General features: G+C 49.3%; 1 protein-coding gene across 1 annotated transcript; it reads left to right on the top strand.

Annotated features, from left to right (window-relative positions):
• Positions 1–3,978: 3,978 nt before the first annotated feature.
• Positions 3,979–10,155, top strand: NR2E3 (nuclear receptor subfamily 2 group E member 3; the record flags this gene model as incomplete). The annotated part of the gene is made up of 8 exons (XM_084782763.1): positions 3,979–4,075; positions 4,601–4,727; positions 4,890–4,993; positions 5,082–5,303; positions 5,389–5,546; positions 6,174–6,414; positions 6,674–6,779; positions 9,634–10,155. The coding sequence occupies 8 exons, from the start codon at positions 3,979–3,981 to the stop codon at positions 9,764–9,766; spliced, it is 1,188 nt and encodes a 395-aa protein (XP_084638889.1). The 3' UTR covers positions 9,767–10,155.
• Positions 10,156–19,018: the final 8,863 nt, after the last annotated feature.

The following is a 19,018-nucleotide window of genomic DNA, read 5'->3' as shown; positions in this document are numbered from 1 at the left end:
CTAAAGTTCCCCTCCCAGAGCCACACAGAACAGGTGCCGTGGTTCACCTGTGAAAGCCCAGCGCTAAGGAGGCAGAGGCAGGAGGATCAGAAGTTCAAAGTTGACCTTAGAGCATCGGTGGCCACTTACACATGTCTGGACCTATTAGCAACCAAACGTGGACCAGGGAGTCGCTCATGGGGCTCTTCTTCTCCCTATTGAATACTGGCTACCAATAGGGCAGCCATTGTGTATTGCTGAGAAACCCTCCAGCCTATAGTGCAAACCTGTGGTTACATAGACATTTCCAGTTAAACTCACTGGGTCTCCAAACAAAACAAACAAACCCACAAAGTCAAAATGTCGTCATCATTGTTGTTGTTGTTGTTGTTTATTTGTTTGTTTGAAGGGAATTTGTAGGGCGGAAGAGGATGGGTATGATGCAGGCATGCGGGATTCTGGCAGGGGTGGAGTTGGGGCGGCAGGAAACATAATGATCAGAGTGCACCTTATACATGTATGAAATTGTCAAAGAACAAAATAAAAGTTTGTTGTTATTTTTTTTAAAAAGACGAAGCTCAAGATCACCTTCAGCTGCATAGTGAGTTTGAGGCTAGCCTGGAGCACATGAGAGCCTGCTAAGTAAATAACTCTGGGGAAAGACCGTCCCAGGGATCCCCACGCTGGCGACGGGACTAGATCTTGTCCTGTGGCTGCTGGAATGACAGCCAGCCACCAACCTCACAGGAGCAGCCGTCATCTCAACCTGGCAGGAGGCATCTCCTCCGTCAGGCAGAACCCTGGCAGGTCAGGCCTCAGGCTTGGGCCCTAAACAGCCTGGCACTAGGGATTTGCGGGCCCAGGCCAAAGGAGGTCAGCGCTGCAGCTCACACGGTGCACACCACTTACCCCCGGGCCTCCGGGGAGTCAGGGGAAGTTGCTGACCTGTCCCCTAAAGGAATAATTGCATTAGTAAGGTGGCCTCTGGTGGCTTCGTCAGCAGTTTCAAGGCTTTGAGTTGAGTAATCCTTTGGCGTCTGCCCCAGCAGCTGGCGGTCATGGGCTGGGGGGGACACCTCTCCTCCCCCCGCCCCACACACACACCAGGCTCACCTAACCCCTGCACAGTGTATCTCCTGTCATCCTCACCAGCACAGGGCTCGATCCCGGGGAGCCCAACGAGAATGGCAGAAGAATATAAATGCGGGAACCTTCTGTCTAACGAATGCTCTCCGATCAGATGCTAAGCTGAACTTTAACCCCCTTTCTGGAATCCTCCATCTGGACAGAGGAGGGGAAGCAGACCTGGAGTAGGCATCAACATTAAGGACACGCCTGGCCCTGGACAAGACCCAGCAGTAGAGAACGGGTGGGTTGAGAGGACACAGACAGGCCTTGAAGGATAGGCAGGTATGAATCAGGGGAGCAGGAGGGGCACCCCCTTACCCACTCTACTGTCTGCTCTGCCTTCAGGGTGTTCCTGCAGTGCCCCGTGGGGAAGGCACTGCATCCTTCCTGTGGTCAGATTCTCCCAGCACCTGCCTGGTAGGGTTAAGGTCTCTGGGCTCCATTTGTCCCAAAGCCTACCTGAGGCCCCGCTGGGGCTACCCTAGGACTTTCTCCCTTCCTTAGCCCTTCCTCTATACCGTCAACCCCACATGAGGCCCAAGTCCTCCTGGGAAAGACGGGGGGGAAAAAAACAAAAATAAAAAATGAAAAAACGAAAATAAACCTCCATTTGGTGCTGGCCTCGCCCTGCCTCCTCTTTCTACCCTACTAACCCTTTACAGTATCTCTCCCATCCCCCACCTACCCACATACCCAGGGCACATCCACCTGCTTTAGAGACGTGGAAACAAAAGTGCACAGAGCTCAGCAAATAAAATTGCCAGGCTTGGTGCTAGCCAGGGACTGCCCTTCAGGCCCTAGGTCCTGTCTTCAGCTGGCCCTTCCTCCCGGCACAGGCTTACCCAGGGGTCTCACCGGAGACTCTGGGCTGGATCTGTATTGATTTATATTTGCCTCCATCTCTACCCCTTTACTGTTCCTTAGCTATGAAATAAGCAAATTACCTCCCCACTCTGGGCCTCTCTGCCTCCACAGCTGTGAGTTGAGGCTCCTAGTGGCAGCTTCTTCTCTGTAGGGTCACTGTGAGGTATGAGTTTGACACTGGTGGTTTCTCAGAGTGTGACACTACTGAGATTCCATCTCTGACTCCTCCCCCCAACCCCCCACCATTTCTCCCATACCCGCCGGTCCTACCTTCTCCTCTGCAGTGGCTCAGCTGAGACCCTCAGCTCAGCCTGACCCATCCTGTCCCTGAACATGACTGCACGCACACACCCCGAGTCCTTGGGCCCCACTTACATATCTAGGCAAGTCAGTTGGGGATGAGTGGGATGGGGGGGACGCATAGATTTTGCCTGAGGACAGCGCATGGTGAGAGCCTGGAATGAAGCTGTCATTGAAGCCAGAAAATGTTATTCAGGATTGCCCACAGAGAGGATGGGAGGCTTGCTAGGGTGACTTGGATGTGTGACGCCGATGGCATGTTTAGAGTACAAGCCTGTGTGCTCTGACATCCGCCCTGGCTTGGCTGCTGGATGGACTTTTAGGCCTTGTCCATGAAGGGTCCTGAGGGGTTTCTGGGTAGAGGTGAGGACAGACAGAACAGGAGAGAGGATCATAGCCTCGGCGGATCACCCTGCAAAGCCCCTGAGCTGACTTTCCAAATCCCCAATAGTGCTTCCCTGTCACAGTGAGGGTTAACCCCACTGAGGAGGCCATGCCCCACCCTTCTGCCCCCTTAACCCCATGATCCTTTTAGACGCTCCCGGGCTCTAATGCAGGACAAACTGCCCTATCCCACCCTGTGAGGCCGGGCTAGCTGAGGATGGGCATCCCCTCCCCAGAGACCAACATGCTATTTCCTGTCCCCCTTGGGCCTGGAGAGAGAATGGCAAGGGACAGGAAATAGCATGGGTGTTGAGGCTGATCCACCTGCTCGGGGATGCTTGGCCCATGACTGAGTAGGGACATACATGGAGGTGGGTCTCTCCTTGCTCTAGCCTCTCTTCTTGTGGGGACCCTGGTACCAGAAGGACAAGAGCCTCACTTCATGAGCTGTGGCCCACCTCGTGGTGCTATGGAAAAAGATCCGACAGCCTCGCCTCTCCCTCAGCCTGCCCAACACCCTCCGCCGGCCCTGACCGCAGAGACATCTGGTGATGCCAGTCTTCCAGGGGATAAGTCCCCAAATCATGGGCCCCAAGCTGTTCTTTATCAAGAGACTAGAGTGAGGACCCCCAGGACAGCGGGTGGGCTTCCTAGGACCCAAAGTGAGCATGCACCCAGGTGCAGGGACCTGCACAAGTACAGTGCTTTATACACAGGCACACATGCCTCAAATGCGTGGCCAATGCCACAAAAACACTTAAAGTCCTGGAGGAGGTGGGATGTACAATACACACTCTCTCTCTCTCTCTCTCTCTCTCTCTCTCTCTCTCTCTCTCTCTCTCTCACACACACACACACACACACACACACACACACACACACATACATGATTTCTCACTGGATAACAAACAGCTGAGAACAGGTAGTCTTAGCCAGGCTCCTTGCTCTGGCGCAGTGTGTGTAAGGGCAGCAAAGGATGGACAGGCTCTAGGGATGTGAAGCCAGCAGGATTGGCGGGCTCCCAGGGGGCACCTGGGTAAATCTGCAGGTGTGGCCAGTTGATCCCCTGAGGAGACAGTAAAGATTAAGAGGATCATACACGGCAGGCCTCCAGAGCTGTGCTGGGAGAAGTCTGGACCCAGAACCAAGGTGCAGAGAAAGCTCCAGAAGGAGGAAAAGCTAACTCACAAGGGAAGGGAAGCAGAGGAGAGACAGGCACAGACGGACGGACAGACAGACAGACAGACAGGGATAGAAGTGGAGGCACAGGCTGGGCCCAGCAACCTCTAGCAGGCAGGCTGCTCTTTGGACAAGCCATATCCGATGAGCTCCACAGTGGCTGCTTCCACTGTGCCTGTGGCTGTGACAGCCTCCAAGAAGGAGTCTCCAGGAAGATGGAGCCTCGGAGAGGATCCAACAGGTACGGATTTTCCTGGCGGTGAGGTCTGGGCCCTTGGGGAAGGGAGTACAAGCAGTAGGTTCAGGGAGCCATAAGAGGGGGTTAAGCTACATAGCCCCCTCCCCCGAGGGCTGTGAGTAAGCATGGGGACCTACCGACAACTGGCAACCCCAACGTCCTAGCTACACAGAGGCCAGCAAAGGAGGAGGCACCAACCCAGCTGCTGAGGAAGGAAAGGGGTGCTCTTGAGACAGACTGAAGTCCCTGTGACTTCTCGGGAGTGCCCGAAGCCACTCACAGGGAAAGAGTGGGGCTGGGGAAAGCAGAGGCAGCATGAATGTCTTGCTAGAAATAAGCTATGCAGGGAGCAGTAGAGGGTAAGTGGTGGGAACAGCGGTTAGGGGTGTGCCATAGCAAGGGAGCCACATTTTCTCAGTGACCCGAGTGTGTCTAGATTAGGGAAGGTAGGAACCTGTGGCCCCGGGAAAATGATGCATAGGGGAGGGAATGTGCAGTCTCTCAGTCCAGTTCCACCTCCCCTGGCAGGTGTGGGCCCCTCACTGCAGTGCCGAGTGTGCGGAGACAGCAGCAGTGGGAAACACTATGGTGTCTATGCCTGCAACGGCTGCAGTGGCTTCTTCAAGAGGAGCGTGAGGCGGAGGCTCATCTACAGGTACTACTAGCTCTGCCGGCCTGCCCACCCGTCCCTGTGTGCCTAACATGGGCGGAGGCTGTTCAGGGAAAGTGGAAGATGAGACCAGGGCAAAAATGTCCCAACTCAAGATCTAGGTTCTGGGCATGATGCTGACCCTCAGGAGCTCCCTGTCCCCTGCAGATGCCAGGTGGGAGCAGGAATGTGCCCAGTGGATAAGGCCCATCGCAACCAGTGTCAGGCCTGCCGGCTAAAGAAGTGCTTACAAGCGGGCATGAACCAAGATGGTAAGCTGTGGGCGTGGGCGTGGGCGCGCTGAGGTGGGAGGGGCAGAGGGGCAGGGAGGGGATGTCCTGAGTCATCCTGCCTTCCAAGCTGTGCAGAATGAGCGGCAACCCCGAAGCATGGCCCAGGTCCACCTGGATAGCATGGAAGCAGGCAGCGACCCACGACCGGAACCCGTGGTGGCCTCCCCAGCCCTAGCAGGGCCCGGTCCCAGGGGCCCCACATCTGCGTCTGCAGCCAGAGCCATGGGCCACCACTTCATGGCCAGCCTCATCACTGCCGAGACTTGCGCTAAGCTGGAGCCGGAGGATGGTACGTGCGAGAGCAGGGGGGCATGATCCTCACACCCGGCTTCCACAGAGCAGTCACTAAGGTCAAAACCTCCTCCTCCAAATAGCTGAAGAGAATATCGATGTCACCAGCAATGACCCCGAGTTCCCTGCATCCCCCTGCAGTCTGGATGGCATCCATGAGACATCAGCTCGCCTCCTCTTCATGGCAGTCAAGTGGGCCAAGAACTTGCCAGTGTTTTCCAACTTGCCCTTCCGGGACCAGGTATATATCACACGGCCTGCCTACTGGAGCTGAGCCAGGCACAGTCAGGAGTTATAGGTCGGCCAGCTTGGGGGAACATACACCCCTGGGCTGGTGAGGGATAGAGGTTTACATAGCTCAGATGGTGACTCCTGGGGTACTTGTTTGGGGACAGTCAGGACAGTGGCAGAGGAAATAGCTAAGTCTCTGAGGGAAGGATGCTAGCCAGAGATGCATAGAGCCTGGGATACACAATGGGACCTGTGGCTCTCTAAGTCTGTTAGCTTTCCTCTTGCGCAAACTGGCCGGGAGCCATTCTGTGCGAGACAGCGTACCCTGAACAGCAAAGTGGCTGATCGTGGGTTCTTTAGAGCTCGGGATCGTGTAGCTTGAGGCCTGAGTGTTACCCTAGCCTTTCCACACCTGGAAAGGTGCCCCAAGCACAGTGATCCAGGAGAGAGTGGCTGGCCAGAGGTACTGAGCAGGCTGTCTGGAGGAAATGGCTTGGCAGAGTCAGCCAATCTCTTGAACTCACTCAGTGAGACACTCGTGGGCTCATCTTGAGGCTGCCCAGCACCCGGGAGCTGTGCATCTGTACACATGTGTACTGTGCACCTGTGCTGACACTTGAGGCCTCTCTGATCACAGGTGATCTTGCTGGAAGAGGCGTGGAACGAACTTTTCCTCCTGGGAGCCATTCAGTGGTCCCTGCCTCTGGACAGCTGCCCACTGCTGGCACCACCCGAGGCCTCTGGCGGCTCTCAGAACAGGTTGGCCTTGGCCAGCGCAGAGATGCGCTTCCTGCAGGAAACCATCTCCCGGTTCCGTGCGCTAGCAGTGGACCCCACAGAGTTTGCCTGCATGAAGGCCCTGGTCCTCTTCAAACCCGGTACTGAGCCTTGGCCCAAGCCTTCCAGAGACATGGTTGGGAATTTAGAGGTGGGGGGTAGGGGGGGCAGATTTCTGGTGACTTCCCTCGGCTGGGCTCTTCATAAACGTACCTGGGTGTACAGACATAGTCTTCTTTCTAGGGGAGGGGGAGCAAAGAAAAGAGATGTGGCCTGACAAAAAAAAAATCCTTTGGGAGCCTGTGGGGGGTGAGGCTGGCTTCTGGAAGGGGGAGCTCACTGGCGCTGCTTCTCCCCCAGAGACACGAGGCCTGAAGGATCCTGAGCACGTGGAGGCTTTGCAGGACCAGTCCCAGGTGATGCTAAGCCAGCATAGCAAGGCTCACCACCCCAGCCAGCCCGTTAGGTGACAGTAATGACCCACCCACTCACCCACCTTCTCTCTCCACCTTCCTCCTACCCACCTCTCCCACACTGCCTGGGGGCTTCCCCGCTTTCCAACATCTGTGACCAGGCACAGTGCCAGGTCCCAGGAGGGGACAAAGGACAGCGCTTTCAGGAATGTTCACCATGGTACCCACATGAAAGACAAGAATCACCTTGGTCAGATGTGGAGAATGGCTCGCGTCTGAAGGGACACCAAATGCCAGGCTTTTAAAGTTGTACTTTTTGGACTGGACAGTGGTGGTGCATCCCTTTAATCCCAGCACTCAGGAGGGCAGAGGCAGGCTGATCACTGTGCATTTGAGGCCAGCCTGGTCTACAAAGCGAGTTCTAGGATAGCCAAAGCTACACAAAGAAACCCTGCCTCAAAAAAATTTTACTTTTTAAGGATAGGATCTCAATGTGTAGCCTAGACTTGGCCTCAAAGTCAGTTTTCCTGCCTCTGTTTCCCAGGGGCTGATCTTACAGGTGCACCCTACTGTGACCCCAGCCTTTAACAGGGACTGTGTCTCTCCCCATATTAGAATAGAGTCTAACTAGAAGAGAAAAATCTTATCTATGAAAGGAGAGAGAGACCAGCAACATGCTTTCTTAGGAGTCAAATATGGAAAGTTCAAAAGATTCTTGCTGGTAGGAAGGTGGGAAAATGAACTGGAGAGTGACCCTGGGACCAGCCCAGCCAGAGCTCAGAATGCCCACGAAGGACACATCCAATGAGAGACGTTGGGGGACACCTGAGAGTCTATAGGAGAGGATTCCATGCACAGGACCCCATGCAGGCTGGTGTTGCAGTGTGCACAAAAGACAGAACAGTGACTTCCCTGTCCAGGAGCTTCCAAGGGGCAATGGCTTTGGGGAGGGGCCACAGGGAACAGGAAACACACTACAATGCATGACTCTGGGAGTCAGAAAGGGACGGAGTTGGCAGTTGGCTATATAAGGTATGGGCAAAGAGATGCGTTTGGGAGGAGAGGGCTTTCAAAACTTAAAGGGAAAGTTGAAAGTTTAGGAGGAACTTGCCCTGTTCTGGGGGAAATGAGTGGAAAAAGCCAGGTCTGATGAGGGAGCATGGCTGTGATCCAGCGCAGGCTGGGTGGAGGCGGTGGATACAGGTGTGGAGGGTCCCTATGTAGTCTGGCACCTGGCCCTACAGTGAAGCATCAGCCAGGTTACACCCCTCAGCCAGGCCTCTGGACTACTCTAGACCACATTGTCTGCATTTTCCCCAAAGAGCTGTGGTGGTACAATCTCCTTTAAGTGCCTCTCAAGCAGACACCGTCTGCACCATGTGGTGCAGGAGCCGAGGAGAATGGTGAAGAGCTAGGGCTAAGGTTTGACATAGCATCCCAAGTGTAGCCATCACAGACATCCAGACACTTACCAGGTCAAGTTCCCTCTGCGACCTTGGCCTGTTAATTGTGTATCATGTTTTAAAACTCCTGGGGAAGACTTCCTGTGTAAGGGCGGGGGAGAAATGGACTCACCCGGAATCTGCCGAGCAGGCACAAGGACCTGAGTGTGGATCCCCCGCACCTATATAAAAGTGTAGGCGTGGTGGCATGCACCTGTCACCCCAGCACTGAGTTGAGTGGAGACAGGTGGACCCATGGAACTCATTGGCCAGCCAGCCTAGATCAACTGATGAGTTCCAGGGTCATCAGAGAGACTTTGTTTCAAAACATAGTGGAGGAAGGGCTAAGGTGGGTAAAAGTGTTTGCTGTGCAAGCATGAGGACATGGGTTCAAATCCCCAGCCCCCGTGTGAAAAAGCTAAAGATGCTGGGAACAGCAGGTTAAAACAAACAAACAAACAAACAAACAAACCCCACAGTGTTGGACAGCAGAGACAGGCAGATCTGGGAACTCTCTGTCCAGCCAACTGAAATATCAAGGCTCAGGTTCAGAAAGATGCCTTGTCTCAAGGTTTGTTTGGGCTTTTTGTTTGTTCTTTCTTTTTCTGCACTGGGGACTCCTGCTTTAGCAACTGGTTCTTACTTGAAACTAAGGTGGATTGCTTCCCCCGCCCCCACCCCCAGAAAAATCTCAGCTAACCAAAATCTTCCTTGACTCCAGAACACTTTCAATAGTAGTTACTAATGACCATAGGTGTTTCACAGACAGGAATTCACACCCTTTTATGTAAAGCTGACATGGCTTAAATGGGTGGTGGTGGCACACAACTTTACCCCAGCATTCAAGAGGCAGAGACAGGTGGATCTCTATGAGTTCAAGGCCAGCCTGGTCTACAAAGTGAGTTCCAGGATAGCCAAGGCTACCCAGAGAAAAATCCTGTCTCGAAAAAACAAAACAAAACAACAACAACAAAAAAACTAATATGATTTAATTATAGTATTTATATGATCCATGAACATGCAAACGGGATTGCTATCAGCATCTCATAGGCTGGGAGATGGCTGCACAGGTGTGCAGATGGGAGTTCAGATCCCGGGAACCCGCACAAAAGCTGGCAGGCATGGCAGCTGCCTGTAATCCCAACACCTGGTAAACTGACATGGGGGGTCCCTGGGGGCAAGTAAGCTAGCTGGACTAGCCAGAATTGGTGAGCTTCCAGTTCAGCAACAGACGCCAACTCTGTAAATAAAGAGGAGAATCATCCAGAAAGTCATTTGACCTCAACTTCCACCCAAATGCACAAGCACCTGCAACACATAGGCACTCAGGTACACGAACGCGCGCGCTTCCATGCCTTTCCTTGAAAGGCCCCTGGCTGGCCCTGGGCACCTGGCTCTGCTCCCCTCCCCCACTGGCTTGCTAGGAGGCTGGCCTGACAGCGCCCTTGTCCTTTCTCCTGTTCAGGTTTGGGAAATTGCTGCTCCTGCTTCCGGCTTTGAGGTTCATCACTGCTGAGCGCATCGAGCTCCTCTTCTTCCGAAAGACCATCGGGAACACTCCAATGGAGAAGCTCTTATGTGACATGTTCAAAAACTAGTGGGCGTGTCACGCGTTTACAAGGCAACGCTCGTCTGAAGCTAAAGATTTCCCTGTCTGTCTTCTCAGCTAGCAATTCCACATGCAGGTATTTGTACCTGGCAGACATTTCTCCCAAAATACATTGTTGGAATATTCATAGAAGCCTTATTCATAATACCACTAACTCAGTTTGGACAGTAGACTGCATGGATGTGTTGTCATACTCATAGGTAAAACAGCTGTGGCCAAAAATAAAAATAAAAAAGTAATAAAGAGTGGGTCCACAGGACAATATAGATCCATTCCATAGGCTAGACGCTGAACAAAAGCCAGACTTGAGTGACATTTCTAACACGTTCAAGACCAGGGACTGGGAGGGAAGGGAAGGGAGGAGGGAATGAAAAGAAAGACGAAATAAAAGGAAACAAGGGGGAAAGTACAGATAAGATTGCTAGTGATAAAACCAGAAGTCACCTCTGGGTGGGGGCTGGGGGCAGGAAGAGGAAAAGTAGCCCCTCACTAGGAATGTCCTTTACTGTGACCTGGATGACAAGCTGATACTCATTAAAACTCACTGGGCACTTAAAATCCATGCATGCGGCTGTCTTTTGTTTGACCTCGGGTTAAAATAAAACCAGAAAACGGCATCCCAGGCTCTCTATTTGAGGACGTGGAGACGTGAGTACAAGGTGTTTTGAGTTTTGTCTGGTTTCAGTCCAAGTCAGAGTCCAGGTGTTACGAATTGAGGCTCTGGGCACAATTTCCCACAGGATCCAACGAATTCCTCCCCTCCTCCCGTCACACCTGCAGAACACCTGCAGCTCAGAGCAAGGCCGTCTCAGTAGCTGGTGCACGTGTGTGTGTGTGTGTGTTTGCACGTGCACATGTTTTATCACAGCTCAGAGCAAAACAATCGCAGGCTGTGTATATGTTCATTGGCACAGCTCAGAGGAAGACATTCACAGGTGCTGTGTGTGTGTGTGTGTGTGTGTGTGTGTGTGTGTGTGTGTTTGCACACGCATGTTTTATCACAGCTCAGAGCAAAACAATCGCAGGCTGTGTGTATGTTCATTGGCACAGCTCAGAGGAAGACATTCACAGGTGCCGTGTGTGTGTGTGTGTGTGTGTGTGTGTGTGTGTGTGTGTGTGTGTGAGAGAGAGAGAGAGAGAGAGAGAGAGAGAGAGAGAGAGAGAGAGAGAGACGCTACATTATCATTCCTTAATCCCACATGGAAAGACCTGACTTGCACAAGCCCTCTTTTACAAAGAGAGACCCAAGCAAGTTTGTGAGACCTGGAAAATAATGATAAAAGTTAACATGCCACCTGGCTGCGGTCCAGCAAAGTGTACTTGCTTAACATGTATGAAGCCCTAGGTTAGGTTCCCAGCACTACCCAGACACACAGGATTTACATACGTCAGACAGTGATCTGGGCACCCAGCTTGTGTCATCTCATCCTCATATAACTCCAAGGAGGACCAGTTGTCACAATTTCTGAGTAAACAAAAGCTTTGTGGACTCCCACACTGTGGTATCGCTGCTCGTCCACTTCTGATGCTGCCGCCTCTCCCCTCCCCTCCAAAATCAGCTCGAGCATTTGGTTGCATTTCCTGTCTTTAGAGAAGAAATGTGTGGGTCTGGAAGTAAAACAGTATGTGAGGAAGCCACGGAGTCTAGGGGTTTCCCGGCCTTTGGCTTCCATTTGCACACTCGTAGCTGCAAAGACATACCCTCTGCTCAGGAAATGGAAAGTGGGCCAGGCTGAGGGAGGAAGAAGCCTGACACTGCCTAGTGCAAGACTTACACACCAGAGCAGGCCAACTGACTGAGACTGTGTCTTCTAAAAGTATGAGCCTGGGGCAGCAGGAGGGCTCACTGGAGACATGACATTAATCATCTAAGCCTTGCCTTGAGCTTCAAGCCCCACCCACATGGTGGAAGGAGAAAACCAACTTCTGCAGGTTGTCCTCTGACCCCCACATGCACACTGTGGTATGTGCACTCCTCCCCCACCCCAAATAAATAAAAGCACCCGCCTGGCCTGTTGTTTGGGTGTCTTTTGCACTCTGATTTCACATCAGGTTGTGCCTATCTATTAAGGCCCAAATAAAGACACCTGAGGAAAACACATAGTTGAAATGGTCCACATCTGCACAGCTTATTTAGCTTAAAATCTGGCTTTCAACAACACTGAGGGTGCAAAAGTGGCCTGCTGAGGCTCTCTGGCAAAGAGCTCTGGGGCTTCCCAGGAGGAGGGAGGTCTTGGAAAATTCAAGGAGATAATGTAAGCTGAGTCATCCGCTCTTTGCCTGCTTTCAAAGCCAGCTGCTCCTCTAAGGGGTTTCCCTTGTTGTAGGAACACCAGAAAGTCCGTGTTTTGGTTTGGATCTTCAATGTCCGTCCCCACCCCCACCCCCAGGCGTGAGAAGCGTGGGCACCAGCCTATGGCGCTGGTGGGAGCTAGTGGGAGTTGGTGTAACCTTTAAGAGGCGGGTCCTACTTGGAAGAAAGGTGGGCGGCATCTTGGGGCCCAGGCTCCACCTTTAGCACTTTGTCCTGGGAACACCTGAGCAGCTGCCTGTTCCTCTATGAAGTGAGAGCAACAGCAGAGACAGGTCAACCATGGATGAAACTGTGAGCCAAAATGTTTCCTTTTTTAAATAGTTATTTTGGAGTGTGTGTGTGTGTGTGTGTGTGTGTGTGTGTGTGTACACGCATGTGTGCCTGGAGAGCCCAAAGGCTTTAGGTTTTGGAGCTGAAATTACAGGTAGTTGTGAGCTGCCCTGAACAGGTGCTAGGAACGGAACTTGGTATTTCATCACGCTAAGATGGCGGGGGGGGGGGGTGTGAACATATGCAGATGGTAACAGCTTTCTTTTAGGTCCTTTGTGAGAGACTTGTTTGGTTTTGTTTGGGTTTGGCTGGGTTTTGCCCTCAGTGCCAGAAATGTGCTCAGCTGTGAAGCACCACGGAGGTTCCTTTGGTTTACTCAGGCCTTCTTTTCTTGAGAAACTGCATTTTCTGGTTCATATGACGATGCTTCTCCTCCACAGCCTAACCAGGTATTTCAATCAGGAAGGGCTAGGAAAGACTTCAAAATGACCAGAAAGACCAAAATTAATAACTAGAATCAGAGTGGAAGCCAGGCCTGTGACAGCTGCCCTGCTTGGGCGGGTGTCCTTGGACTTTGCCAGTAGACTGACTATAAGCTCAGTATGGGCCGGGACCTTTGTTAATATTCACTGATCTGCTCCAAGCATAAGCAGTGCCTGGGCAGGTGGGCCTTGGTGCAGTGCCTGGGCAGGTGGGCGTGGGCTGAATAAGAAATTGAGCAAGTTCCACGGTTGCCTGTGTTGTAAGATGGGCATTTAGTGGGGGAAATGCTAACTTTGCATTAAATGGATGCACTTACCATTGGGTTAATTAGCATTGGTGGCTGTCAATTTGACATCACCCCTAGTCACTGGGGAAGACAGAACTTCTACCGAGGAATTGCATCCACTCAACTCGGCTGTGGGTACTGTCTGTTCAGCATTTTCTTGATTGCTAATTGCTGTAGGAGGGCCAGCCCATGATGGGGTGGTGTGTGGTGCAGTCCCTGGGTAGGTGGGCCTGGGCTGAATAAGAAATTGAGCAAGCTCCACGGTTTCTGCTTCAAGTTCCCACCTCGCACCCCGCCTCGGCTTTCCTCAGTGACAGTCTGCAAACCTTAAGCTGAAGCAAACTCTTTCCTTCCTGGTGTTGCTTTTGTTGAAGCAACAGAAACCAAACTCGAACAGCTGGCTTCACAGAACCACCGATCTTTTACCTTTGCCTACTTCCTGCTTTCTCGTGGTCCCCAATAACCATCCAGATACTTCCAGGGTGACCTTTTAAGTTTCAGCTTATGAATGATAACATTTAATGCTTATTTTTGTGCGTCTGGTTTATCGTATTTTACTTCTGTCCACGGGGCCATCCATTTTGCTGAAAATGACAGGATTTCAGCTTTCTTTACTGCCAAACAAAACCCCATTGTGTATGTATGCCATTAAAAAAATCGTTCAAAAAACAAATCGTTCACCTGTTGGTTAGTACTTACGACAGTTTATATAGGTCAGATATTGTGAACAGTTCTGCCATAAACCTGAGCATGCTGGTACCTCTCTGGAAATTGATTCCATAGCACATATATCTGGATAATGTGGTCATTCTGGTTTTTACACACACACACACACACACACACACACACACACACACACACACACACACACGTATATCACAGGACGTATATCACAGGATCTTATGAAGCCCAAGCCTGGAACTCCTGATCTGCCTGCCTCAGCCTCCCAAGTGCTGGGATTACAGGCGTGCACCACAACCACACCTGGCTCTGCAATGAATTCTCTGGGCGAAGCTCTGCTGTTCTTCACAGTGGTGATGATAATTTTTATCCCCAGCAAGAGTGTACAGGCGTGGTTAAGAGCTCTTCCTGCTCTTCCAGAGACCCTGAGTTCGGTTCCTACCCTCCACCATCTGGATGCCTCACACTGCCTGTAACTTCAGTGCCAGGGAATCTGACACCCTCTCTTGACTTCCAAAGGCACCCACCCACCCACCGACCCACAAACACACACGGCATACCCCCCCCCTTCTCTCACTTTGTCTCTCCCCCCTCTCCCTTCCCTTCCCCCTCCCGCCACACATAAAAATGAGAAGCTCTTTTTAAAGGAGTTCCTTTAAGTCTACATCATCAGTAGTATTCATTTATAATGGCAGCCATTTTAACTGGGGCAAAATAATGTCTCAATGTAGTTTTGATTTGCAATTTCCTCGTGATTAATGATATTGAGCATTTTTCATATATTTATTTTCCATTTGCATTTCCTTTGGAGAGGTGTCCGCTCAGATCATTTGCCGATTTTAAAACTGGATTAGATGGGATTTAAAACTTAACATTTTCAAAATAATTTATAGCTACTAATCCTCTGTCAGATGAGTGGCTGGCAAATATTTTCTCCCATTCTGTATTTTGTGTGTGTGTGTGTGTTGAGGGTTTTTGTTGCTTTTCCTGGGCGTTGGGAACTGACATGGAGGTCTATATTGCTGAGCAAGCCCTCTAGCGGGGAACTGCACCCCCAGCCTGTAGGTGGCCAAACCTTTGCACTTGGTGTAGTCAGTCAGGTTTAGCTTTGATTTCCTGTGCTTTGGAGTCCTATCCAGGAAAATCATTGCCTGCGCCAATGAACTGAAGTGCTTCCTCTATGTTTTTCTCCCACTAGTTTTAAATCTTCAGATTTCAAACCTAGGCTTTTGATACATTTTGATTGACTGTTGTACAGAGTAATTGAGTTTCAGTCTTCTGTTTGAGGATGTCCAGTGTCCCCAGGCCGTTTATTATTTATTCCAAAAAAAAATTTTAACATTCTTTGTTGTTGTTGTTTGTTTGTTTGTTTGTTTCGAGACAGGGTCTCTCTGTGGCTGTCCTGGACTCGATTTGTAGACCAGACTGGCCTTGAACTCACAGTGATCTGCCTGCCTCTGCCTCCCAAGGGCTGGGATTACAGGCATGCGCCACCATGCCCGGCTTTTTTACATTCTTGTTGAGAGCCAGTTGACTGGACTTGTGCATCCTGGTCTGTCTGGGATGGGATGTGTTCTGTTGGTCCACATCATGCTGTTTTAGTGACTGGGGCTCTGTGAAATGTCTCAGAATCAGGTACTATGAGGTCTCCAACTTGTTGCCCTTCTTGCTCAAGATTGCCGCGGCTATTTGGAATCCTCTCTGCTTCCACATGACTTTTGGAATTTTTTTTCTCACTCTTTGAAGAATGTGCTAACACTCTGATGGGAATCATGTTGACTTTACAGGTCACTTTGTATAGTATGTAATTTAATCATGTTAATTCTGTATATCCCTCATTCTAAGGAAATCTTTTCGTGTTTTCTTCAGTTTCTTTAATCAGCTTTGCAGTAGTTATTGTAGAAATCTTTACTTCCTTAGCTAAACTTAGCCCTGGGGTTTCTTGTTTGTTTATATGGACATTGTTAATAAGAATGATTTTGTGATTTATTTCTCAGCAAATTTATTATTGATACATAGAAAAGCACTGATTTGATATGTTGGGTTTTTTTTTTTAATACCCTGCTACCTTAACTGATTTTTTAATTTCTAATCATCTTTTGAGTATCTTGTGTTTTTCAGTGTATAGAAACATTCATCTGCGAATGGAAAAATTTACTTCTGCACACCTTTTCTTTCTTTCTCTTGCCTAATATCTCTGCTCAAAATGTCTAATATTGCACTGAGTAAGGTCTGTGAAAGTGGACAGCCTTGTCTTGTTCCTTAGGGACAATACTCCCACTTTTCCCCAATTCAGTACGATGATGTTATCAAAGCCCTGTCATGCTGAGATCTGATCCTCTATACCTAATTTGTTCAGGCTTCTCCCTACCCCACCCCACCCCCACACATAGGGTTTCTCCTAGAACTCTGTAGAGATTTTTTTTTTGTTTTTAATCATAAAGAAATTTTGAATTTCGCCAAATTCTTTTTCTGCATTGACTTGACTCTCCACTGTTTGCATGTCTCGCTCATTTGTAGATGTTGAGTCATTTTTCATCTCTGGAATGAAAGTAACTTGACAGTGTGTCTGCTCTTTGCTTGAGACAAGGCTTTGTTATGTAGTCCAGATTGCTCTGGGCCTCACTCTTGGTCTCAAACCTTCATCTTCCTGCTTCAGCCTTCAGGGGTGGGGTACACGGGTGTGCCCCTCTCTGTTTCTTTCTGTTGCAGGACTGTTTTGTTGCTCTTTTGAATTTCATTCTCTCTCATTTTGTTGAGGGTTTTTGCATCTGTGTCCATCAGGAATACTGATCTTATAGTTTATTCCCACCTCCTCAGTCACTCCCCTCTCTTCTCTTCTCCTTTCTTTTCTATCACATGTCCTTGTCAGGTTTGGAAAGAGTAATGCTGACCTGACGGAGCCAGTTTGAAGGGGTTACCTCACTTTCAAATCTGTGGAAGAGCTTGAGAGCCACTGCTAGTTCTTGAAAAGCTTGAAAGTTTTGCAGTGAAGCCATTGAGTTCTGTAATTTTCTTCCTTGGAAAATGTTTTAATGGTGATTCAACTTCATTAGTTATAGGTCCGTTCAGATTCAGAACCTCTTAGTTCAGTTTTGATAGGGCATATGTGTCCAGGTATTTGTCCATTTCTTATAGGTTTTTCAGTTCTATGGCGTATCAACTTTTCAAAACAATCCCCAGTAGTCTCTTGTAGTATGTGGTATTACTTGAAATGTCTTTTTCTTTTTTCTTTTTTTTTAATTTTTAATTTAATTAATTTATTTATGTATTTTGGTTTTTTCGAGACAGGGTCTCTCTGTGTTAGCCTTGCCTGTCCTGGACTCACTTTGTAGACCAGGCTGGCCTTGAACTCACAGCGATCTGCCCGCCTCTGCCTCCCAAGTGCTGGGATTAAAGGCGTGCGCCACCATCGCCCGGATGAAATGTCTTTTTCATCTCTGGTTTCATCTTTATAATCTTCTCTTTTTCTCTCTTGGTTAATTGAAAGTTTGTCAATTCTGTTTATCTTTTCAACAAAATAACTTTTTGACTTTTTAGTCTATATTTTATTTCCACTCAGATAATTTTTCTTCTATTTCTTCTTCTCCTCCTCCTCTTCCTCCTCATTCTTCTCCTTCTTCTTCCACATAACTCTGCCTGCCATTGCCTCCCTCCAGAGAACTAGGACAAAAGGCATGTGCCACTACACACAGCTCCACTCTGATCTTTATTACCTTTCTCCTACTAATCTGAGGTTTGGCTTGTTTCTCTAACTCTTTGAAATGCACCATTAGGTTGCTCAAAAATCTTTCTCCCAATTCTTTTTGTTTGTTTGTTTTTCGAGACAGGGTTTCTCTGTGTACCCTTGACTTTCCTGGACTCACTCTGTAGACCAGGCTGGCCTTGAACTCATAGTGATCCACCTGCCTCTGTCTCCCTAGTGTAGGGATTAAAGGTGTGTGCCACCACACTCAACCCCAATTCTTTTGAAAGGGAAGACTTCACTGTTGCACTCTTGATTGAGCTACATCCCACAGGCTTTGGCATGCTGTGTTTGGCACACATGTGTTTTCAGAAATTTGAATTTTTTCTAACTTCCTCAGTGACATATTGTTGTTTGGTCTCCATGAACTTGTGTAATTTCTGAAGTTTCTCTTGTTCAATGTTAGTGCCCTTCTATTGTGATCGGAAAAAATAGTTAAATTTTTGTGATTTGTTAAGATTCGTTCTATGGCCTCTAACATTCGGCCTATTCAAAAGGAAATTATATACACTGAGAATGTGCATTTCTGTGGCTACTATATGGAATGTTCTACAAATGTGAGGTCCATCTCATGTATAGTTTGCCTCAGACGTTGCTTGTTTGTTCTTGTCTAGATGACTTGCCTGTTGATGAAAGTGGAGTATGGAAATAGCCCACTACCTCTCTAGTGCTTGTTTCTAAACTTAGGTCTCCAACATTAAGTGCATATATTTATAATCGTATACTTTAAATTTTTTATTTTGTTACATTTTTACTTGTGTGTATGTGCATGGGCATGGGCATGTGCTACAGTGTGTGGAGGTCAGATGACAGCTTGCGTGAGTTCCTTCTCTCCTTCACCATGTGGGTCCTGGGGACTGAACTCAGGGCATCAGGCTTGGCAGCAAATGCCTTTACCTGCCAGCTCCTCTGATGACCCTGACTCTGTGTGTATTGTGTGTAAAATGTATGTTATGTATGTATGTGTGTGCAGATGGTGTGCACTGTATACATGCAATGACCAGAGGAGGGCTTCAGGTGTTTTCTATTATTCTCTGCCTTGTCCTTGAACCTACAGCTTGTGTCTTTTGAGTAGAGAGGCAGCCAGCAAGTCCCAGCCATTCTCCCTTTTCTACTTTGATGAAGTAATCCTTTGGCCATTGTTTAGTGGCCTTTTTTTGTCTCTTTTGATATCCTCCCCTCCTATTCCCAGATAAAAGTGTAGCAACTACTGCCTTCCTCAGAATTCCATTTGCTTGAAATATTTTCCAGATGTTTTTATTTCCAGGCTCTTATGTGCCTTTATTGGTGAACTGAGTTCCCTATACACAGCATTTGTTTATTTGTTTTTGAGACAGGATCTTGGAAGGTCTGGTATCTACTGTAGCCCAGGCTGGCCTCAAAACTCATGATGATCCTTTTGCTCCAGCCAAATGAGTGCTGGAATTAAAGGTGTGTGGCATAACATCTGGCTTGGAAAAAA

The sequence above is a fragment of the Acomys minous genome, assembly GCF_964271855.1.
Source record: "Acomys minous genome assembly, chromosome: 5".
Taxonomy (NCBI): domain Eukaryota; kingdom Metazoa; phylum Chordata; class Mammalia; order Rodentia; family Muridae; genus Acomys; species Acomys minous.
The sequence above is the reverse complement of the archived record's forward strand: the minus strand, read 5'-3'. Positions and strand labels throughout refer to the sequence as shown.